The 23,267-nt window shown below is 55.2% G+C and overlaps 1 protein-coding gene and 1 long non-coding RNA gene across 7 annotated transcripts; both read right to left on the bottom strand.

The window, feature by feature from the left end:
- Nucleotides 1–12,476: 12,476 nt before the first annotated feature.
- PNCK (pregnancy up-regulated nonubiquitous CaM kinase) lies at nt 12,477–16,363 on the bottom strand. 6 transcript variants are annotated; one of them, XM_077887683.1, is made up of 12 exons: nt 16,292–16,363; nt 15,262–15,331; nt 14,971–15,102; nt 14,687–14,761; nt 14,463–14,601; nt 14,217–14,340; nt 13,954–14,029; nt 13,746–13,858; nt 13,578–13,656; nt 13,400–13,487; nt 13,110–13,254; nt 12,477–12,756 (listed from the first exon to the last, which is right to left on the bottom strand). In XM_077887683.1, exons 2-11 carry the CDS (start codon nt 15,327–15,329, stop codon nt 13,117–13,119), a joined length of 1,032 nt encoding a protein of 343 aa, XP_077743809.1. In that variant the 5' UTR covers nt 15,330–15,331; nt 16,292–16,363; the 3' UTR covers nt 12,477–12,756; nt 13,110–13,116. The 6 variants fall into 6 exon arrangements, with proteins under 6 accessions (XP_077743809.1, XP_077743810.1, XP_077743807.1 ...); XM_077887684.1 differs by lacking the exon at nt 16,292–16,363 and adding an exon at nt 16,010–16,079 and having other exon boundaries at nt 12,477–12,835; XM_077887681.1 differs by lacking the exon at nt 16,292–16,363 and adding an exon at nt 16,010–16,079.
- A 4,373-nt stretch (nt 16,364–20,736) lies between these two features.
- LOC144309116 (uncharacterized) lies at nt 20,737–22,589 on the bottom strand. Its single transcript, XR_013375224.1, has 2 exons — nt 21,897–22,589; nt 20,737–21,744 (listed from the first exon to the last, which is right to left on the bottom strand). It is a non-coding gene; the product is annotated as an uncharacterized LOC144309116 (long non-coding RNA).
- Between the last annotated feature and the right edge of the window lie 678 nt (nt 22,590–23,267).

The raw sequence follows: 23,267 nt of genomic DNA, 5'->3' as shown, positions 1-23,267 counted from the left end.
CACATCTAAATAATAGGATCAAAAAAAAAAAAGATTAAAAGGGCCGGACTTCTAGCTATGGCCAAGTAAATATATAAAAAATAGTCTCCCTCTTCCCCCCCCAAAAAAACAACCTGGCTAACTTCAGTTAGTAGAGCATGCAACTCTTGACCTTGGAGTCATGAGTTCAAGCCTCGCATTGGGAATAGAGTTTACTTAATAAAAAAAATTTTTTTAAACTATAAAGCTGGACAAAATTGACAAAAACAACCTTGGTGACCTGGAAATCAACTGAAGGTATATAATAAACCAAGAAGCTAAACTTTGGGACTGGCATAGCGGTTTAGCACCGCCTGCAGCCTGGGGTGTGATCCTGGAGACCCGGGATCGAGTCCCACGTCAGGCTTCCTGTAGGGAGCCTGCTTCTCCCTCTGCCTGTGTCTCTGCCTCTCTCTCTCTCTCTCTCTCTCTGTCTCTGTGAATAAATGAACAAAATCTTTAAAATAAATAAATAAAATAAACTTGGGGACTCTGTGTCATTCTGATCTAGCTTTGATCCCATCCCTCCCAGCTTGTTTTGGCATGGGCCAGGGCAAGGCAGCTGATGAAGACCAGCAGCTTCTCTGCCTAGGTTTGAGGAAAGCTAACTCAATTCGGAGTGGTGGATAATACCTGCATCCAGGGCATTCTCAGTGGAAGTGACTTCTCAAAGGCAAAACAGCCAACAACACAGCTCTTTTAGACTGATATTGTGAATGTGCTTGGGGCAAGCATATTCTTGGCTAGCCAGAGAATGAAGAGGTCTCCTATCCATGCTCTCCTGGACTATCTTGAGGCTACACATGCATATAAAAGAGACTCAAGGGGGGATCCCTGGGTGGCTCAGCAGTTTGGCGCCTGCCTTTGGCCCAGGGCACGATCCTGGAGTCCCGGGATCGAGTCCCACGTCGGGCTCCCTGCATGGAGCCTGCTTCTGCCTCTGCCTGTCTCTCTTTCTCTCTCTCTCTATCATGAATAAATAAAAATAAAATAAATTTTTAAAAAAAGAGACTCAAAAGAACCCCGGGAAAAGAAAACAGACAGACCTGCAAATACCCTGAACACTGAAAGAGCTCCCCTACCCATGCACAGATCCATCAGCAGTATACACAAGTCTGTCTAGGTGAAGATGTGATTACCAGTTTCCATCCAATCAATGGCCAGCCACTAAGCTAGGCAGATACAGGGGCAGCCCCTACAAAACCAGGCTTAAAATTTTAAACTAGAATATATTAAAAAAGCAGAAGGTCACCTAGGTGGCTCAGTTGGTTAACCATCTGACTCTTGAACTCAGCTTAGGTCTTGATTTCAGGGTAGTGAGTTCAAGCCCCATATTGGGCTCTACACCAGGCGTTGAGCCTACTTAGAAAGGGGGAGCACCTGGGTAGCTCAGTCAGTTAAGCCTCTGACTTTATTTTGGCTCAGGATGTGATCATGAGATCGAGCCCCACCTTGACTGTGCACTCAGTCAGGAGTCTACTTCTCTCCCTCTCCTCCCTCTGCCTCTGCCCCTCCCCCTCCTCATGCTCTCTCTCATGTGCTCTCATAAATAAATAAATAAATAAATAAGTAAATAAATAAATAAATAAATACAAACAGACACTTGTGACTGCACACTGAAGGGGACAGGCTACACAGATTTAGTCCAGAAAAGTTACACAACAAAGAAGCAAACAAGTGACAAAACACACACACACACACTCATGCACAGCAAAAAAAAAAAAAGAAAAGAAAAGAAAAAAAACCTCTAGAGGGAACTGGAATATCAGAATTCAGTGTTGCTGGAAAATATCTTCCAAAGTGTTTGATTTTCAACAAAAAAATTTACAGACATACAAAGAAATGGCAAAGTGTGACCCACATTCAGGAAAACAATCAACAAAAGAAACTACCTCTGCATGCTCCTAGATGTTGGAATTAGCAGATAAAAGCTTCAAAGCAGTTATTACAAATATGTTCAAGGTACTAAAGAAAACTATCCTTTAAATAGTTAAAGGAAAGCATAATGACAATGAATCAACAAAAAGATATTCTTGATAAGGGTATAGAGGTTATTTTTAAAAAATAACTAAATGGAGGGGCACCTGGGTGACTCAGTTGGTTAAGCATCCAACTCTTGATCTCAGCTCAGGTCATGATCTCAGGATCATGGGATCAAGCCCTACATCAGGCTCCACATTCAGTGGGGAGTCTGCTTCAAGATTCTCTCTCTCCCTCTGCCTCTGCCCCTCCCACTGCTCATGCCCACTCTGTCCCTCTAAAATAAATTCTTTAAAAACTTTTTTAAAAAGGGAGCACCTGGGTGGCTCAGTCAGTTAAGCATCTACCTTCATCTCAGGTCATAATTTAAGGGTCCTGGGATCAAGCTCCATGTCGGGCTCCCCACTCAGCAAGGAACCTGCTTCTCCCTCTGCTGCTCTCCCTGCTTGTGCACGCTCTCTCTATTCTCTCTTGAATAAATTTTTTAAAAATATTTAAAGTCATAAGCAATAATAAATAACTAAATGAGTGGAAATCATGGAGTCAAAGAGTACAATAATTAAAACGAAAACTTCTCTAAAGATATTCAAGAACAGGTTCAAGATACTCAAGAATTAGTGAACTTGAAAATAGATCAACACAAATTATCCAATCTGAAAACCAGAGAGATAAATGATTGATACTCAGAGACCTATAGAACAAGTATACTAAAATGTGTATAATGGGATGCTTTGAAGAGGAGGAGAAAGAGAAAAAGGCAGAATAAACATTTGAGGAAATAATGGAAGAAACACTCAGAATTTTATGAGAAACATTAATCAGACCCAAGAAGTCCGATGAATCCCAAGTAATATAAACACAGAGTTAGTCGTAGACACTTCCTGGTGAAAGATAAAAGTCAAAGATAAAAGCCAAAGATAATCCATTTTGAAAGGAGTAAGAGAAAAATGACCCATGCAGAAGGGAACCACAAGGAAATTAGCAGTTAACTTCTGATCAGAAACAATAGAGGCCAAAAGATAGTGGAATGACATAATCAAAGAACTGGGGAAAAAACACCATCAATCAAAAATTCTATATCCAACAAAATTATCCTTTAAAAGTTGCCGGTTAAATGGGGCGCCTGCTACATGCTCTTGATCTTAGAGTTATGAGCTCAAGCCTCACACTGGGTGTAGAGATTACTTGAAAATAAAATCTTTTTAAAAATTAAAAGTTGAAGATTTTTTTAAAAAGAGATATTCCCAGGTATATAAAGAGTGAGAAAACTCACTGCTCATATAGTTCTTTACAGGAAATACAGAAGTCCTTCAGGCTGACACCAGTTTGTAATTCAAATCTGAAGGAAGAAATGAAGAGCAGCAAAAATGATTAATATATGTGCTAATATAAAAGTCTCAATATATTTTTCCTCCTTTCTTCTCTTAACGTATTTAAAGGACATAAGATCATATAAAGAAAGCAGTAACCATAACAATGTATTATTGGGTTTATAACCTATGTATGCAATAAACATATGCATAACATTAACTGCACCAAAGAGGAGGGAAGGAATGGAGCTATATTGGGGCAAAGCCTCTACATTTTACCAAAACTGAGTAATGCAATTGTAATTCAAAAATATCCAGTTAAAAAATCAACACAGGGCAGCCCCGGTGGCTCAGCGGTTTAGCGCCGCCTTCAGCCCAGGGTGTGATCCTGGAGACCCAGGATCGAGTCCCACGTTGGGCTCCCGCATGGAGCCTGCTTCTCCCTCTGCCTGCGTCTCTGCCTCTCTCTCTCTCTCTGTGTCTCTCATGAATAAATAAATAAAACCTTTTTAAAAAATCAACACAGAAAATAAAATGGTATATAAACTGGTAAATAAAAATATTTAATACAAAAGAAGGTAGTCAAAGAAGAGAGGAACAAAAAAGAATGGAGATATATAGAAAACAAATAGCAAAGTGGCAAATGCAAACACAACGGCATCAATCGTTACATCAAATGCACATAGTCTAAATACCCCACTCAAAAATCAGAGAATCAAAAAAAAGCGAGAGTCCATTAACTGTATATTGTTTCAAGAAGACAAATCTTAGGTTCAAAGACAAAAATAGATTAAAAATAGAAGGATGGAAAAAATATATCATGCAAACAATAACCATAGGAGAGCTGTAGTGGCTATATTAATATCAGATGAAATAGACTTTAAGACCAAAGCGATTATTTTTTTAAGATTTTATTTATTTATTCATGAGAGACACAGAGAGAGAGAGAGGCAGAGACACAGGCAGAGGGAGAAGCAGGCCCCACGCAGGGAGCCTGACGTGGGACTTGATCCCGGGTCCCCAGGATCATGCCCTGGGCTGAAGGCGGCGCTAAACCGCTGGGCCACCCAGGCTGCCCAAGACTAAAGTGATTATTAAAGAAAAAAGGGACATTTCATCCAGAAGATATAACAATTATAAACAAATACACATCTAACAACACATAAAGCAAAAACAGACAAAAGGAGAAAGAGACAATTCAACTATGACAGTTGGAGATTTCAATACCCGACTTTCCAATAATTGGTAAAACTAGAAAGAACATCAGCAAGATGCAGAAATCTTGAACAACACTATCCACAAGGCTGACCTAACTAAAATCTATGGGACACTCCACTCAACAAATGCAGAGTACTCTTCAAATATGTATGGAACATTCTCTAGGACAGATTATAACTTAGACTATAAAACAAGTTTCAGTACATGTAAAAGGATTGAAATAACTCAAAACAGGGCATCCCTGGTGGCTCAGTGGTTTAGCGCTGTCTGCAGCCCAGGGTGTGATCCTGGAGACCCGGGATCGAGTCCCACATCAGGCTCCCTGCATGCAGTCTGCTTCTCCCTCTGCCTGTGTCTCTGCTTCTCTCTCCTCTCTGTGTATTCTCATGAATAAATAAATAAAATATTTTTTTAAAAACTCAAAAAAAAATGAAATAACTCAAAATATGTGTTATATTTTATATTATATTTATATTTTATATAAAATAACCACAAAAGAATTAAATCAGAAATCAAAACCAGAAAGACATCTAGAAAATTCAAAAATATTTGGACATTGAACAGAACACTTGTAAGTAATCTTCAAGCCAAAGAAAAAATTACGAGGGAGGGATCCCTGGGTGGCTCAGTGGTTTTAGTGCCTGCCTAAGGCTCAGGGCATGATCCTGGAGACCCGGGATCGAGTCCCATGTCAGGCTCCCTGCACGGAGCCTGCTTCTCCCTCTGCCTGTGTCTCTGCCTCTCTCTCTCTCTCTCTCTCTCTCTCTGTATGTCCCTCATGAATAAATAAATAAAATCTTTAAAAAATTACGAGGGAAATTATAAAATACTTTGAACAGAATGAAAATGAAAATTCAACACATCAAAATTATGGGATGCAGCTAAAGCAGTACTTAGAAGGAAATTTGTAGCTTTAAATGCCTCAACCAGCAAATAAGAAAGGTCCCAAGTCAACAGCCTAGTAGTGATCTACCTTAACAACCTAGAAAAAGAAAAGCAAACTAAATCCAAAGCAAGCCAACATAAGATCAGTGTAGAAATGACTGAAATAGAAAACAGAAGAAAACTAATGAAAACAAGAGTTTGCTCTTGGGAAAGATCAACTAAACCAATCTTAACTAGACTGATTAAGGAAAAAGGTTACCTAGATCAAGAATGGAAAGGTGGGACATTACCACTGACTTACATTTGAAAGATTCTAACGCAATGTTTTGAACAACTTCATGGCAACAAATTAGACACTTCAGGTGAACTGGACAAATTCTTAGACACAAATAACCAAAATTGACTTTCAAAGAAAGAGAAAATCTGAACAGACTTATAATAAGCAAATAAATTGAATTAGTAATTTCCAATGTTCCATAGCAGAAGAAATGAACAGACATCTCTCCAAAGAAGCCATCCAGACGGCCAACAGATACGTCAAAAGATGCTCAACATCACCGATCATCAGGGAAATGCAAATCAAAATGACACTGAGATATCACCTCACACTTGTCAGAATGGCTAAAATCAACAATGCAAGAAACGAGTGTTGGCGAGGATGAGGAATAAAAGGAACCCTCTTGCGCTGTTGGTGGGAGTGCAAACTGTGCAGCCACTCTGAAAAACAGTATGGAGGTTCCTCAAAAAGTTAAAAATTTAAAAAATTTTTTTTTAAAAAAGTTAAAAATAGGGGATCCCTGGGTGGCTCAGGGGTTTAGCGCCTCCCTTCGGCCCAGGGCGTGATCCTGGAGTCCCGGGATCGGGTCTCACGTCGTCCTCCCTGCGTGGGGCCTGCTTCTCCCTCTGCCTGTGTCTCTGCCTCTCTCTGTGTGTCTCTCATGAATAAATAAATAAAATTTTTTTTATAAAAAGTTAAAAATAGAGCTACCCTACAATCCAGTGATAGCTCCACTGGATATTTACCCCCAAAATACAAAAACACTACTTCAAAGGAATATGGGCACCCCTATGTTCAAAGCAGCATTATCTACAATATCCAAATTATGGGAACAACCCAGGTGTCCATCCATATGGATGGATAAAGAAGACGTGGTATATACCCAGTGGATTAGGACTCCCAAAGAAAGAGATCTTGCCATTTGCAAAAACGCGAATGGAGCAGAGAGTATAATGCTAAGGGCCGTGTGTCAGAAAAAGACAAATACTATATGATATCACTCATCTGTGGACTTTAAGAAACCCAACCACAACAGAACAAAACAAAAACCAAGCAAAATAAAGACAGACAAACCGAGAAACAGACCTGTTACATCTGAGGACAAGCTGACGGTCACCAGAGGGGAGGGGCATGGGTAAGATAGGTAACGGGGTTAAGAAGTGCGCTGTGGGATCCCTGGGTGGCGCAGCGGTTTGGCGCCTGCCTTTGGCCCAGGGCACGATCCTGGAGACCCGGGGTCGAATCCCACGTCGGGCTCCCGGTGCATGGAGCCTGCTTCTCCCTCTGCCTGTGTCTCTGCCTCTCTCTCTCTCTCTGTGACTATCATAAATAAATAAAAATTAAAAAAAAAAATTAAAAAGAAGTGCACTTGTCCCCACGGCCACTGGGTGGTGTGTGCAATGCTGAGATGTTGGATCTCTAGATTGTATACTTAAAACTAACAGAACACTGTGTGTTGACTATCCTGGGATTTCATCAACCAATTAATCACTTAATGGTCCCACAAAGAAAATCCAAGCCCAGAAGTCTTCACGGGTGAATTCCATGAAGTAGCATAACCGGAAATCTATGTCCATAGAAAAACTTGCGTGTAAAAGAAAAAGAAAAACCTTGCATCAAACGATCATAGCAGCATTATCCACAACAGCCAGAAGGTGGAGGCACCCCGAAGGCCCATCAGTGGGTGCACGGATGAGCAGAACGTGGTCCCCGCATACAGTGGAACATCGTTCAGCTAGGAAGAGGTCATGAAGTACTGTTCCATGCTACAGGGTGGACGACCCCAGAGACGTTACGCTGGGCGTGAGAAGCCGGGCACGAAGGGTGACGTATTGTAGGATTGCATTCATGTGAAACATCAGAACAGGCCAATCCACAGAGGCAGAATGTAGACTAGTGGGGGCTGTGGGGGTGCTGGGGGGAATGGGGAGTGACCACTAACGGCTACAGGGTTTTTTTGGGAGGTGATGAAAATGTTCTGGAATTGGATCGTGGTGATGGTTTGCACACCTTTGTAAATATGCTAAAAACCAACAAACTGTACATTTCCAAGGGTGAATTTTACAATATGTGGATTATATCTCCATAAAATAAAGCAAATTCTAACTTTGAAAGGGAAAGGATCAAAGATCCTATACCGGACAGATATTAGCCAAAAGAAAGTGACTGTTGTTATGTCACTGTCAGGCCAAGTGGACCATGAGGCAAAAGCATTGCAGTGTCAATGCGCGTGTCACTCTGTTTTTTTTTTTTTAAAGGTTTTATTTATTTATTCATGAGAGAGAGAGAGAGAGAGAGAGAGGCAGGGACACAGGCAGAGGGAGAAGCAGGCTCCATTCGGGGAGCCCGACCTGGGACTGGATCTCCGGTCTCCAGGATCACGCCCTGGGCCGAAGGCAAGCGCCAAACCGCTGAGCCACCCGGGGATCCCCGTGTCACTCCGTTTTGATGAAATGTTCAACTTACCTGAAATATGTAGCACCCGCACTTACTAACTTAAAAATACACAAAGCAGTAGTTGGAGGAATGAGAAAGGGCCATCAGGCCTCTACTCAGGGACATCTCCATGGGGCCTCGGGGCGTCCGGGTGGCTCTGCCGGTTGGGCGCCCAACTCTTGATTTCGGCTTGGGTCATGGTGTCGGCTCGTGGGATCGAGCCTCACCTCGGCCTCTGTGCTGAGGGTGTAACCTGCTTGGGATTCTCTCTCTCTCTCTTTCTTTTTTTTTTTTTTGAAATCTCCGTGGGGTCTGGAGACAGGCTCTGGAGATTTTTTTTAAGAATTATTTATTTATTTATGATAGACAGAGAGAGAGAGAGAGAGAGAGAGGCAGAGACACAGGCAGGAGCAGGCTCCACGCAGGGAGCCCGACGCGGGACTCGATCCCGGGACTCCAGGATCGTGCCCTGGGCCAAAGGCAGGTGCCAAACCGCTGAGACACCCAGGAACCCCCCCCCCCCGGAGATGAGGTTTTTATATTCATCGCAAAAGGCCAGGTGGGGTTGAAAAATATCGAAAACCTCTCTTTTAAAAGTATTTTTTTTTAATTTTTTTATTTATTTATGATAGGCACACAGTGAGAGAGACAGGCAGAGCACAGGCAGAGGAAGAAGCAGGCTCCATGCACCGGGACCCTGACGTGGGACTTGATCCCGGGTCTCCAGGATCGCGCCCTGGGCCAAAGGCAGGCGCTAAACTGCTGCGCCACCCAGGGATCCCCGAAAACCTCTCTTAAGGCAAAAATCTAATCCCGTCACTGCCCTGCCTACAGGCAGCCGTGCAACGGCTCCCCAGCACCCACTTGAGAAAGTTCACTTTCCAGGCCAGTCGCCAGCCACTGGGCACAAGCGCCCTCAATCCACCAAAGCGGGTTATTTGTTCTTTCCCAAACACTTCGCGCTTCGTGTGTCGCCCACCTGCAGCCACGGGGACGGAGGCACGGCTGCCCGGGTTAAGCCAGGAATGGGCAGAGGACGTGGCTGGCCTGTGGCCACCAGTGGCTGGCGGTCCTGCGTGCTCCCCTCCGCCTCCCGAGGGAGCTGCTTCTCTCCCGGGGTGGACTCCTTCACCCCCCCATGTCACCCACGAGTGATCCCCATCTTTCCAGGCCCGCCTCCGCTGCCCATGTCCCGCCTCGGGCCCCCACGTGGACCCGACCCGCGTCCCTGCCGCCAGCGCCGCCACGCCGAGCTCCGCGGGGTCTCTCCAGGGCTCGGGTCCCACGCTCGGCCTCTGGCTCCATGGAACGACCTCCAGGTCCCCACTGGCCAGCAAATGTCATGAAACGGAACCGAGGCCCCGGCTCCCCGTTCTTCCTCGCGCTGACGGCCTGCACCCGCGCAGGGAAGTGTGAAGAGCCCCCCGAGTTCTCCGCAAGTCCCCAGGCACCCTCATGCGCCCAGGGAGCCTCGTCACTCGCACGCAGGCAGTCGGGGGCGTCAAGCACGCGGCTGTGTGGCCTTGGCTCCGGCCCTCGGCCTCTCTGCGCCGCCCTTTCCGCAGGTGTCAGGTGGAGATGGTGACGGGGCTTCGAGTGACACACGGAGGCGGCGGGTGGCCCGACGTAAAGCTGCATCCGCATTTGCAGAGGAGGACGAGAAACAGTCCCTTTGGCTCTATTTTCGGGCCCTGCAGGGAAACTGGCGTGCCCACCACCCACCCTGTCTCTCCCCCAAGCCCACCCCATCCAACCCCTCCTGGTAAATGGTCCGACCCGTCTAGGCCACCGGGCCGCACCTCCTTCGCTCCCCACCCCCACCCGACCAGCATCCCCGCCCCACCCAGCCGGTGTCCCCGGCCCCAGCGCCACCCACAGGTTCGCGGGGACCCACCCTGTGTGGGCCAGAACCAGGGCTACAGGGTCCTCCCATTGCCGGACTGGTCCCTGACAGCTGGGAGGACGCGAGCGCACTGGGGCCCGCTCCCAAGCAGCACCCACCCTCTCCAGCTGCCGCAGCTCAGCTCCTGCCACCCGCCAGCGGCTGGCCACCGCTCCCAGACTAAGGTCCAGCCCTTACCCTGCCAGGCCTGAGCACCTGCCGGTCCCCGAGCCTGCAACGGTCTCACAGAGCGCCCCCCAGCTCCCTCTCCGTGGCCCACCCCCAGCTCCGGCCTTCGGGGGCCAGTCTCTCTCCCAGACCGCGACACCTGCGGCCTAGGCACCTGGGCGACCCAAAGATTGCCTCTCACAGACTGCCCCCTGGGAGGGATGCAGGGCACCCACCCCCGCCTGCCCTGGGGGTCCCCTTATCTCCCGGCTCCTGGATGGGAAGGACAGGACTTCTCCCCCAGGGCCGGATTCCAGGGGTGCGGGTGGGGCGGGGAGGGGGGCAGTGGGGGAGAGGAATGGTTTTGAGCGGCTGCCCGGGTGGTGACGCCCGAGGAGGCCTGATGGATGGTTTTAGATGTGGCCATGGCGCCGCCTGCTGGCCGGAGGCCAAGTGGCACCCGCGTGCGGCCGAGGGTCTGGCCATCTCCCAACCCAGCGGCTCCTGCGCAGGGCTCCCGGAGCAGCCGGCGCGCCTGTCCCCACGCAGGTCATGCGCATCGTCCGAGCAAGCTCACCCCCTCCATTACGGGGCCACCTTCTCGAGGGCAGGCACCTTGCACGCCGGGCCCAGCGGCGGCCACAAACCAGAGGCCCAATCGATACTTGATGGACAAAACAAGAACAAGCAGGTGTCGTGAGACTCCGGGGTGAAGACGTCAGAGGTGTCAGGAGGTGACAAGGGCCCGAGTAGGAGCTGAGGGGGGGGACAAACAGGTCACTGGAGTTGAGGACCCCAAGCTGCTGGGGTCCCCTGGCCTCGGCCCTGGCTGTCTGAGGGCCCCTGGACTGTGGGCCGGGAAAGGGGCGCAGGCATGGTAGGACTGGATCATGTGACCCAAAAGCCCGGAGCGCAGCATCACCTAGAAGTGGGCCTAGAAGTGGGCCACGGGGACAAAGGACGAAACTGCCCGCCACCCTCTGGACTTGCCCTGAGCGCAAGGGCCCATGGGAGCTAAGGGCAATAGGGAGCAGGAAGGGGGTGAGGGGAGGCTAGGAGAAGAGAGCTAGAGGGGTTGGTGCGCCTGGGACTCCCACCCTACGATGTGCCCATTGCCGGCCGCCTGGAGGTGCGCTATGCCCGGCGGTTCCGACAGGTGCCAGGCCCCCTGGCCCCGACCCCAAGCACCGCTGCAGGCCTCCCGCGCCCCCTGCCCTCGCCCGCCGACACCCAGGCCGGCCCTGCTTGGGCCTCCCTGCCTCCCTGCCTCCTCGCGGGTCCCAGAGCTTCACAAGGAGAAGGGTCTCCCCCATCGCGCTCCGCAACGGGGGCTGGCAGGGAGCAGCGGGCAGGACTCAGTGGGGAGGAAGCGCCGGCCAGCTGGGCCGGGACTCAGGGTGCTCCTCTGCTCGGTTAGGGCTGAAGAGCGGCCCTAGGGGTCCTCCTCTAATGGAGGGAGGAGGGAGGACGAGGAGGGAGGAGGGAGGAGGCCTAGTGGGGCCAGGAAAGGCTCAGGGCCTGGAAGGTAGGACTCTGGAGCCCTGGCCCGGCCACAGTGCGGTTGCAAGGGGCAAGGGCCACACAGCCCGGAGGACTGGCCACCGCTCTTCACGCCGCAAGCCATCACAACCCAGGCTGGGTGTCCCGTGTCATCTTCCTGTCCCGGGGATGTCATGCCCTCCCCCCCCCAGCTCATGGGCTCTGTAAGCCACAGTACGGGATGGGTGTTGAGTCCCCGCTGGTGCCCTGTCCTGGCTAGGGGGCTCCTCCCACCTTCCGGGGTTCCCTAGCCTTCCACATAGGAGGTGCCCACTGGAAATGCTCTCTGTCTGGCCAAGGCTGTGGAAGGTGGGGGACGGAAGGGAGAGGTTGGGGGACACAGTCTCCCCTTGCCTGTGAGCCCTTCCCAGCCTGTCCCCGAAACCCATCCCCAGGGCACCGGAGACAGGGCTCCCCAGACCGCCACTCAGCCCCCCGCCACTGCCCTCGGCTGGCAGCCCTCCATTTCCGTGGAGCCAGAGCCACATGCAGGCCGGCCTCTAGGGGAGCAGAGCTGGCAGCCGGGCCGCCTGTCGCTGGCACTTTGGGGGGACAGGGACAGGAAGTTCTTGAACAGCTGGGAGCTCGCCTGCCACCATGGGAGGGAACACAAGTTCAGGTGGCGGTGGGCGAGGTCGCATGGTGGGGGCCTGCGGCCAGCGGGGCCACCTCCTCGGTTTCCTTCCACAGGTGACATTCATCCCCTCCACACTCGTCCCCCACCCCTGTCCCTTACCCCTCCCTCCAGCTCACCATGGGCCCGTTGCTCTGTCTGTCTTTATTGATTTGGGGACAACTCGAGTGGGGCTGGAGGGCCATGACGCAAGCGGGACCACCACAGTCAGCAAAGCACAGAACAGCGTGCAGGAGGAACTGCCCCCAAAGCCTCCTCGGCTCCTAGATGGGGCGTGGTGGTGACGGTGGGGGAGTCCCCGCGGACACGGAGGCCAGGGCACAGGGTGGCAGATGGGGGAGTCCCACGCCTGCCCGGGCCGTGCGCCACACCCACACCTCTCCGACTTGCCAGCAGAGGCCGCAGGGTCCTGGGGGTGGGGAGAGAGGCCCGAAAGGATCCACCCATGAGAAGGGAATCCGGGAGGCTGCGCGCACCCGAGCACCTGCCTGCGGGGGGGGGGGGGGGCAGTCAGGGGGCGCCCCCAGCCTGCCCTGCGCCCCTGCTCCCAGTCAAGGTTCTCGGCAGCGGCACCCACTGGGTCCTTGGCAGGGGCCCGCACTGACCCTCATGGGCCCACGGCCACCAGCTCCCATCCCCTCCCTGCCGCCGCCCTCCGCTCTCTGGGGTCGCCCTGCTGAGCTCCTGGCCACACGGAGCCCGCCCCCTGTAAGTGCCTTAGGGAGTCAGGTCCCCGTGGGTGCGGGGCCCACCCCTGCACACCTGCGCATCACCACTTGGGGGGCTGGCAGGACTGGAGGCCGGGGTGGCTGTGGCGGGTCATCCTCCGCTCAGAGGCCTCCTCACCCTCCGGGCTCTGGCCCAGCTTGCGGATGTGGCGCAGGAAGGAGGTGGCATTGAACGCTCTCTGTGGGGACAGAGGGTTGTCGGGCCAGGCCCCGGCCATGGCCCCAAGACTCCCAGGAGCCCAGAGGCCACCGGCCACCCGGGCCCTCTTCCCTGAGGGGCAGGGGCCGCCCTGAGCCAGGTCCACGGGCCCCTCCCTCACCGACCTTCCAGTGGGTCCGGGCAAAATTCTTCTGGATCTGCTCACTGACAGAGCCCAGGATGTCCTTGTCCAAGGCCGCGTCCCCAGAGATCCTAGAGGGAGGCCAAGGGTCAGTGGCGGGGCAGCCTCTGAGGGTGTGGTCCCTCCGGGCGCGGGCCAGGTTGGCAGGGGTCCCCACTCACCAAAGATGCTGTAAGGCCTGCTGGCAGGTGAACCTCTTCTGGGGGTCTCGCTCCAGAAGGTGCCGGATGAAGTCTTTGGCTGGAGTGGGGACGCCAGGTCAGCCCACCCCATCCCCACTCCCCCCGTCACTCCCCCCTCCCGCAGCTCGGGGCCAGCTTCAAGTTCACCTGATTCTGAGATGTCATCCCAAAAGGGAGAGTCAAACTCGTAGCTGGCCCTCAGGATCTGGCTGAAGAGTTCAGGATCGCTCTCGTCGTAGAAAGGGGGGTACCCACAGAGCCTGGCACCCACACATGAATCACCCAGCTGCCCAGCCCTCCCCAACCCAGCAGAAAGCAGGCAGGCCGAAGAGGAGCCTTCGCAGGGGTCACTCACAAGATGTAGGAGATGACACCCAGGGCCCACACATCCACGGCCTTCCCGTAGGGTTTCTGCTCCAAGAGCTCCGGGGCTGGCGGCCAGAGACAGACAGACACACACCCGCACGCACACGCACCGCGCCTTCAGTGCTGCCAGGCTCGGCCGAGCTAACCCCACAAATGACCCACCCCCTGCCCTACCCTGGTACACGGCTCCCGCTGTGTCTCCCAGCCCCCGCCCCAGCCCCCAGCAAGCCTCAGCGTGCCCCCCTCACTGACCCACATATCCTGGGGTCCCACAGGCGGTGCCCAGCATGTTGCCAGCCTGGATCTTGGAGAGGCCGAAGTCGGAGACCATGATCTTGGAGTCCTCAAAGGGCGTGGCATAGAGGAGGTTCTCAGGCTGCGACACACGGGGCGCCAGAGGAAGTGCCAGTGAGCCCCGGGGCCCCCTGGAGTCCCCCAGACGCTCGGGGCGCAGGGTTGCCGGGCGAGGCCCAGGCGGGCAGGCGGGAGGGCAGGCACCTTGAGGTCCCGGTGCACGATACCCAAGCTGTGCAGGTAGGAGACGGCCCCGAGGACCTGGCCCACTAGGTGGCTGGCGTCCTTCTCTGTGTAGGAGCCACGCTCCATGATGCGGTCGAACAGCTCGCCCCCTGTCACCCTGGGGGGAGCCGGGGCTCAGCTAATCGGGCCGCGGCGCACCGCCCCCCCAGCGCCGCCCCGCAGCCTGCCCCTGCCCCCCTCACAGCTCCATGGCCAGGTACAGGTGGGAAGGGCTCTCGTGGACGTCCTCCAGGGCCACGATGTTGGGGTGGCTGACCCTGCAACGGCAGGAGGAAGGCGCCGCTGGGCCCCCACAGCCCAAGCCGCGCCTCTCGGGGCCTAGGAGTGCTCGGTCCTGGGCCACCCCAAGCCCTCCTCCCTCCTCTCGTCCTCCCCCCCCCCCCCCCCCCCCGGCCGTTCCTGCCACCCCTGCCACCCCTGCCACCCCTGCCCAGTGCAGCAAGGCGGAGCCCCAGGCCCGGCGCACCTGCGGAGCACCGCGATCTCGTTCTCCACCAGGGCCTCCTTGCCTCGCAGGGCCTTCTTGGGGATGCACTTGAGGGCCACAAGGTGTGAGGAGCCGCGCTCCTGGGCCAGCACCACCTCCGAGAAGGCGCCCCTGGGGGGCAGGCCGCGGGGGACAGGAGGGAAGGGGGAGGGGTGGGGAGGCCGAAGACGGGAGGTGCCGCGGGCCCAGGCCACCCGCCCGCCCCCACGCGCCTCACACGTTCACACACTCGCGCACACGCACCCCGCGCTCACTGACACACACACTCACGAGCCGAGCTTCTCCCGGATCTCGTAGACGCTGCTGATGTCTTCCGTCTGCTTCTTGAGCAGCAGCATGTCTGCGGGGGGCCGGGCGGAGATGGAGGGGCGCCCCCTGGGGAAGCCACCCCAGTGGCAGCCCCGCGAGAGCCAGGAAGCCGCCCGCCCCTCCCCCACCGCCCAGGCCCGCACCCCCAGGCGGGCGACTCCCAGCGAGGCCACCGCGGCCGCTGCCCCCTCCCGGACGCGAGGCCACGACCCGGTGCCCCCACCCCCGCACCCCGACGGCGGTCGGCACCGACACCCGCTCTCTGCCTCCACACAGCGGCCCCGCCGCGGTCGGCCGCCTTCCAGAAGGCTCCGCGCACCCCCACCCCGTCCCCCCGGGCCCACCCCACCCACAGACGGGCGGCCCCCCTCCACCCCCCGCCTGGCCCCGCCGCCCTCGGCCCGGCGCTGCCGGGCACGCGCCTCTCGGGGCCTCCCGCGCCCCCGAGATGCACCTGCGACCCCCGCGCCCCGCCGCCGGCCGCGGCCACGGCCACCCACGCGGCCGCCCCAGTGCAGCGCGGGCCTCGGCGCCTCGGGGCGGGAGGGACTCGGCTGCCCGGGCCTCCCGCGTCCCGCGCTGCGTGGGCCGCGCCGGGCTTGACAGGTGCGCGCGGGGGCGCGGGGGCGCGGGGGCTGCGGCGGCGGGGCCGGGATCCCACGCGCCCCCGCCCGCGCGCGCCCCCGCTCCCGGCAGCGCCGGTGCGGACCTGGAGCCGAAGCCGCAGCGTCGCCGCGCAGTGGCCGCCGCGCCGAGCCCCCCGCCCGCGCCCCGCCGGACCCGCCCCCTCCGCGCGCGCCCCCGCCGGCCGCCGGCGACCAGAGCGGGCGGTGGCCCAGCGCTGCCGCGGAGCCGCAGGGCGCCTTGTAAGGCAATGGGCCCGGCGCCGCCGCCGCCTCCCTCCTGGGCCCGCCACGCCAGTTCCTGCCGCCTCCGCCCGGGCGCCCCGCTGGACCGGCCCCAGGGCCTTTGCACCGCCGCCGCGGCTCACCCGCATGGTGACGGGCTCCCTGCTGCCTGCGGGTCTCCTCCCTAGCCCCGCCCCGCCACTTCTGCCACCTGGCCTGAGCCCCCAGCGGCCGCGAGGAGCCTCCCCACTGGGCTCCCCCTGCCCCCCCTGCCCCCCACGCCCGGTCTCCTCCCCTCCAAGGAGTCAGGCCATTTCCCGAATCCAGGACGGTTCCCGCGGCCTCCACACCCTCCCAGGGCTCCCCACGTGACCGGGAGCCAGAGCACAAGTCCCCGCAGGGGCCCAAGGGCGCTGCATGGTTGGTCCTCCTTCTCGATCATGCTCAGGCCCCTCTCACCCCCGCCCCCCTCCACTAGGTCTAGCAGCTCCGACCCCGCCGGCCCCCTAAGTGGCCCTCAAACAGCGCCGGCGCACCTGCCCCAGGGCCTTTGCACTGGCTGCCTCTCCGCCTGGAACGCGCTTCGCTCAGACTTCTGCGTCCCTGCCGCCTCACTCTATCAAGCCGCAGCTCCAGGGTCCTCTCCTGGAACAGGCCTCCCTGCCCGCCCACCCCAGTCCCTAGTACACCACCCTGCCTGCCCTGTCCTCAGAAGATCCATCATTGCCGTGTCACCTCCTCAGTCTTGTCTTCCTCCTCAACGCACCCACTCCCGAAAGTGTCTCTGCTGACCCAGCTCCAGAAAATAATCGCCGGGTGACTGGACTCAGTCCTTCATCCAACAACTGGCAGATTCTTCCCCTCCAGCTCCATCTCAGTTCGGGCACTGGGTCCAGGGGCGTCCGCGCCCCACCAGGGACAGGGACGCAGGTGTCCTGGCCATTGACCGGAGCTCATGCAGACCGGCCAGGGCTGCAAGGGCTTCTCGGAGCCACAGGGGCCAGGGGTGGCCTGCTGAATGTCTCTTCGCAGGGGTCTGCTGACCCCGCCGTGACACAAAGTCTTTTTTTTTAATTTTTTATTTATTTATTCATGAGAAACACAGAGAGAGAAAGAGACACAGGCAGAGGGAGAAGCGGGCTCCATGCAGGGAGCCCGACGTGGGACTCGATCCCGGGTCTCTAGGATCACGCTCCGGGGTGAAGGTGGCATTAAACCGCTGCGCCACCGGGGCTGCCCGACACAAAGTCTTTTAAGAGGCTCCCCAGGCCCAACAGACATTTGTCAAGATCATCTTTGCAGAACTCAGCTCGGACACGTCTCTAATACTTGGCCAATCTGAGAAGCACCCCCAAGCTCACCCAACAACGTTCCCGGGGCCCTAGCCCTCGGCAGCTGGCTCACCTCTGTGAACAGGGTTTCCTAGGAATGGAATTGACCGCGACCCCCAGCTCACCCTGACCGGAAGGCCTGCCTGTTTCGGGATGCCTGGACCGATTGACACAAACCCGAGCCTCGTCTTACCTGCTCGTCTAATAATTACCCATCAACGTGTCGAATCCACTGCGGCCGCTTTGGCCCAGCCAGAAGAAAGATTATCAGAGCCCCGTGGTCACAGGTGATAACAAGGAATATAATTCACATACGTGTGTGTTTGTGTTTCAGACAAGTGCGATGTCTGAGAAATGAAAGCCTGCCCGCCTGGAGAGAGACGTCCCCGCGGGCCAGCACGTGAGATGTGGAGGCAGGAAGACAAGGGCTCACTTCCAAAGGGAGCATGGAAGGAAGAGGCGGCATCGGAGTCTGCGATGGACACGGCTCCGAGCTCAGCAGGTGCTTTTGAGGCCCCTGGCCTCACGGCAGAGGTGGTAGGTATCACGGTTGCTGGGCTTTTTTACAGTGTTTACAATACACCAGAAATCACCCCCTTTGCAACTGTTTAAACATCTGCTGAAGTATTGTAGACTCCCACTTCGAAATGCTTGTGTGTGCGCGCGCGCGCGTGCGCGGAGTGGTTGGGATAAAGAGCTTTTCCAAATCCTTTCAGAGGCCCATTTGCAGAAAAATCAGTGGAAAGTTGACCGTAGGCCTAAATGTAAAACACCCAACTCTTGTAGGAAAACAGAAGAGAAAAATCTGTCTTAGCTTGGGCTTGTGATGAGTTTTTAGATACAATATGGGAAGCACGGCCCATGAAAGAAAACACGAGAAATTGGACTGTATCAACATTTTGAATGTTTGCTCTGCAACAACGGTGTTAAAGAGAATGAGAAGACAAGCCACAGGAGCGGGGGAGATCTTTGCAAAACATGTATTTGATAAAGGACCGGTATTCAAAATATACGAGGAACTCAGGGACGCCGGGGTGGCTCACCTGGTGAAGTGCCTCTGCCTTCGGCTGAGGTCTCGATCCCGGGGTCGAACCCGGAGTCAGGTTCCCTGCTCAACAGGAAGTCTGCTTCTCCTTCTCCCTCTGCCCTTCTGCCCTGCTCATGCTCTCTCTCACTCCTGTCTCTCTCTCAAAAAAAATTAAATCTTAAAAAAAAAAAAAATATATATATATATATATATATATGGAACTCTTAAAACTCAATAAGAAGCAACCCAATTAAAAAATGGGCAAAAGGCCTTACCAGACAACTCACCATGAAAGAAATACAGATGAAAAAGAAGGATATGAATAGATGCTCCACATCCTACATCTTATGTCAGCAGGGAACTGCAAATTAAAACAGCGAGATACCCCTACCCTATGGCGGTTTCTTACAAAAGTCAACGTACTCTTAGCATATGACCCAGCAATCACACTCCTGGGTGATTTCTGTGTGATTCAACCCGAAGAAGTCGGAAATTTATGTCTACACAAAAACTAGCACTTGAAGGTTTAGAGCAGTTTTATTCATAATCAGGCAAAAATTGGGAGCCACCCAGATGTTCCTAGGTAGGAGAATGGATTAAAAAGAAAAGGGTGTGGGGATCCCTGGGTGGCTCAGCGGTTCGGCGCCTGCCTTCGGCCCAGGGCCTGATCCTGGAGACCGGGGATTGAGTCCCACATCGGGCTTCCTGCATGGGGCCTGCTTCTCCCTCTCTCTCTCTGTGTCTCTCATGAATAAATAAAATCTTTTAAAAAAAGAAAAAGAAAAGGGTGGTCCATCCGGAGGCACCTGGGTGGCTCAGTCAGTTGAGCAATCGACTCTTGGCTTTGGCTCATGTCGTGATCTCAGGGTCGTGGGATCGAGCTCCACTCTGCTCAGCTGGGGGTCTGCTTGAGATTCTCTCTCTCCCTTTGCCCCTCCCCTCGCTCCCTCTCTTTCTCAAATAAACAAATACATAAATAAATATTTTTTTTAAAGATTTTATTTACTTATTCATGAGAGACACAGAGAGAGACAGGCAGACTACAGGCAGAGGGAGAAACAGGCTCCCTGCAGGGAGCCCGATGCAGGACTCGATCCCGGGCCCCTGGGATCACGCCCTGGGCCAAAGGCAGACGCTCAACCACTGAGCCACCCAGGCGTCCCAATAAATAAATCTTTAAAAAAACCCCAAAAACCTATGGTCCATCCAGACAATGAAAAGCTATGAAGCCATGAAGAAATGGTTGACTCTTGAATACCTACCGCATTTTGCTAAGTGAAAGAAGGCAGTCTGCAAACAGTGACAGACTGTGTGAGTCCCCTTATATGACATTCCAGAAAAAAGCAAAACTATGGAGACAGTCAACAGATACGGGGTTGCCAGGGGTTGGAGAGAGGGGAGTAACGTTTGACTAGGGGAAGCCCAGGAGATGTTTAGGGTCGTGAGGCTACAGTATGTGGTGCTGTGATGGTGGATGCTGTGGATAAGTCAAGACCCAGGGAAGTGTGCAGCACAAAGAGCGAAGCTTAACATCAACAAACTTTGGGGTGCCTGGGTGGCTCAGTGGGTGAAGCATCTGCCTTCAGCTCAGGTCGTGATCCTAGGGTCCTGGGATCGAGTCCTACATCAGGCTCGCTGCTCAGTGGGGAGTCTGTTTCTCCCTCTGCTCCTCACCCCACTCATGCTCACTCTCTGTCTCAAATAAATAAATAAATAAATAAATAAATAAATAAATAAATAAAATCTTTTAAAAAATCTGCCAATTTAGGGATGCCTGGGTGGCTCAGTGTTTGAGCATCTGCCTTTGGCTCAGGGCATGATCCCGGGGTCCCAGGATCCAGTCCCACATCGGGCTCCCTGCATGGAGCCTGCTTCTCCCTCTGCCCGTGTCTCTGCCTCTCTGTGTGTCTCATGAATAAATAAAATCTTTTTTAAAAATCTGCCAATTTAAAAATAATCTTTTAGGAAATTGGGAGATCTCAGGAAGGAATAGACTCTGACAAAAGAAGCTAATTGTATCTCAAGTGTATGAAACCATTTCACTGAAGGGGACTGGGGGGAAGGGGGCTGATGTGAGTCACTAAGAACTGAGTGGAGTCCGTAAGACCAAAGGCTAAAGGAACAGTACATTCTAGCAACTCTTGTTCCCCACAAGGGTAGGGGTTAACAATGCTGAAATCCCTTGACACGTACACTGGCATTCAACAATTAAGTACACGGAAGGCAGAGACAGGGAGGCAGGTTTCTCACTGTTGCAGTGGGATGATACAGACAAGCAAGGGGGGTGCTAGAAGGATCCATGTGGCGATGGATCAGAGTTGGAGACATCAGTATGAATGGATGTTTACGTGACTATACAGGTGCGTATGTATATATAGAATGTATAACAGATGCATACACCGTGTCTACCTATATACCATACAGCAATTTGTTGTATATTATATTTCGACATCACGTATAGGTATGTTCATAGATACGTGTTAGCATGCACGTAAACTTCCTTGCTCTGGCAGCTAAGAGACGTGGAAGCTATGACACCCCAGTAGCCCTGAGCACACTAGAGCCACGACCATGGTCTCTAACAGCTTTCTCCCGTAAAGGGCTCCTCGTGTAGGGCTGGGACAGGAAGTGCACACGAGGAGCCTGAAGCAACTTACACTGCCAGAAAGTTAGGAAAGGCAGAGTGCTCAAGCTCCCACTCGCTCTGTCTCTCTCTCCTCCTCTCTGTTGCTCACACACACACACACACACACACACAGTGACGAGGGTATGACAAAGGACCGCAGGAGTCAACTGGAAGAGCACCCAGGGGTCAAAGATGGAGCCACATAATAAATAAAGTAGCATCGGGTTGTGATCCAAAGTAGAAAATAAAAATATCTACTGTTATAAATAAATGGTCAAATAAATAAATAGGGGGGAAGGGACAACCTTGGCACAGAAAACTGTAAATAATGGACTCAAGTGTGGGCTGTGCAGAGTGCCTTCCTTCCAAACGGGATGGATCGGAAACAGGGAGGTTCAATTTGCAGTGGAGACACCCAAAGAGCGAGCGGGACCCCAGCCAGGTGACCGGCGTGGCCGTGGCCGGGGGCGAGTCACGTTGAGGGCATGGAGCCTTGCAAGGATGTGATGGGAAGGGCACGTTAGCCCTGCGGTCGTCCTCCCAATAACCGCCCGCGCGTCTCCTCTTGAAACACCAAAGTGTCCAGGTTGTTAAGCACGAGGCAGTGTGGTCCTGGGGCGGAGAAAGGACACTCGGGTAAGTCGAGGAAACCTGAGTTGTCGCTGGGGGCTTCCGGTCATCGGGGAGCACTGCGCGCTGCTGGTTGATGATGGTGACCGCGGGGCCCCGGGGCAAAATCCAGAGACTGAATCGGGAAAGTTTACCTGAGGGAGGCCAACGCCCCGAAGGGAGCGGACTTGCATGTCAAAGACGTTTCCAGAAGACCCAAAATCCTTCCAGGTTCCAGAAGGAATATGCGCCGCACCTGCTGGCAGGCAGGGAGGGTCAAAGGGCTCGAGGTCGGGGAGTCCCTCGCCCGCGGGCAGCCCTCGGGAGCCCATCTGGGGATGCTCTGCCCTCGGGGTCTTCCGCCACCCGAGCCCAGAGCCCAGCCCGAAGGCGGACCCCAACTGGCAAGTCTGAGGTCAGGGTGGAGACAGCAGAACCCCTTCTCAAAGGCACCCCGCCGAGGCAGTGTGGGTACCAGGGGAAGCCGCTGCGCCTCCACGGTGGAGGAGGGTCAGGTTGCCCCTCCCCGGCACTGGGGACCCTCCCAAGGCTCCAGCCCCCAGCCCCAGGGGTGCCCTCGAGCCACTCTCCCCCCACCAGCTGCCAAAAGCACAAAGCCCTTCAAGGTGGACTCCGGCTATTTTGAATTCCAAAGCTCTTTGAGCCCCCACCCGATCTCCAGCTGCCCCCAGGCCTCTCCAGGGATCCAGGGATCCCAGGCGCCCCGGGGTGGGGCGTCCTCCCACCCGTGCACGCTCGCACCCCCACCCCCGCCCGGCGCCCTGCGGGCCCCACGCCCCAGGCCCGGGCCCAGTTCCCAGCGGGCACTCCCAGGCCTCCCGGGACAATGAGGGCCTTCCGCTCGCACTCCCTTCCTGCCCTCCCCCCAGCTCTCTCCTTCCCTCCTCCCCCTCTTCCTCAGCTCCCGGTGCCAGGCCCGCGCCCGGGGCTCCAGGCAGGGGGCCCTGGCACCCCGCTCACCCCAGCAGCCAGGGCCCCAGGGGCGGGGAGGGCGGCCGCAGAGCCCCGAGAGCCCATCGAGGCCCACGGCCCCTCCGCGGGAGCCGCCCCGGGAACACTGTAGCCGCCTCTCTGGGCGCGGGCTGCTCGGGTCAGCACACCGGAGGCCAGAGTTCCGGCCTCCAGCTCCCACCTTGGGCAGCTCCTGCCAAGTCACCCTGGCCAGAGGCGAGGATGGGTCCGCGAACTTCGGGCACCCGTCAGGCTGCCCGACTCGGCTCTGCGTGGGAGGCAGCGCGCGCCCACCTGCTCGGCCTCCGTCCTGGGACAGGCGGCAGCTGAGCCGAGCCTGCGGGTGGGAGGGAGGTCCGCCCACAGGGTGGGCCCAGGGGCACCCCGCTCCTCGGCGCCGCGGGGCCCGCAGGCCGGCTCCTGTCCAACTGTGCACCCCTTGGAGGGGACCTGAGCTCCATCTGATCTCGGGCGCAGCGACGAGGCCCCGGAAGAGCGGACGCGGAGGCACAGGGCGGCTTTGTGCCGCTGAGACAAGCCCGCGGCGCTCGGCC

This window comes from Canis aureus, chromosome X (assembly GCF_053574225.1).
Source record: "Canis aureus isolate CA01 chromosome X, VMU_Caureus_v.1.0, whole genome shotgun sequence".
Taxonomy (NCBI): Eukaryota; Metazoa; Chordata; class Mammalia; order Carnivora; family Canidae; genus Canis; species Canis aureus.
Note: the sequence above shows the minus strand (reverse complement) of the source record. Positions and strands in the feature narration are given on the sequence as shown.

Bases quoted from the DNA above. Each gene is read 5' to 3' on its own strand.
- PNCK (XM_077887683.1), bottom strand. From the start codon at position 15,329: ATGCTGCTGCTCAAGAAGCAGACGGAAGACATCAGCAGCGTCTACGAG. The intron at 14,762-14,970 runs GTGCGCCGGGCC...CTGCCGTTGCAG, and splicing joins GAGATCGCGGTGCTCCGCAG to GGTCAGCCACCCCAACATCG. The intron at 14,030-14,216 runs GTCAGTGAGGGG...TCTGGCCGCCAG, and splicing joins TGGGACCCCAGGATATGTGG to CCCCGGAGCTCTTGGAGCAG.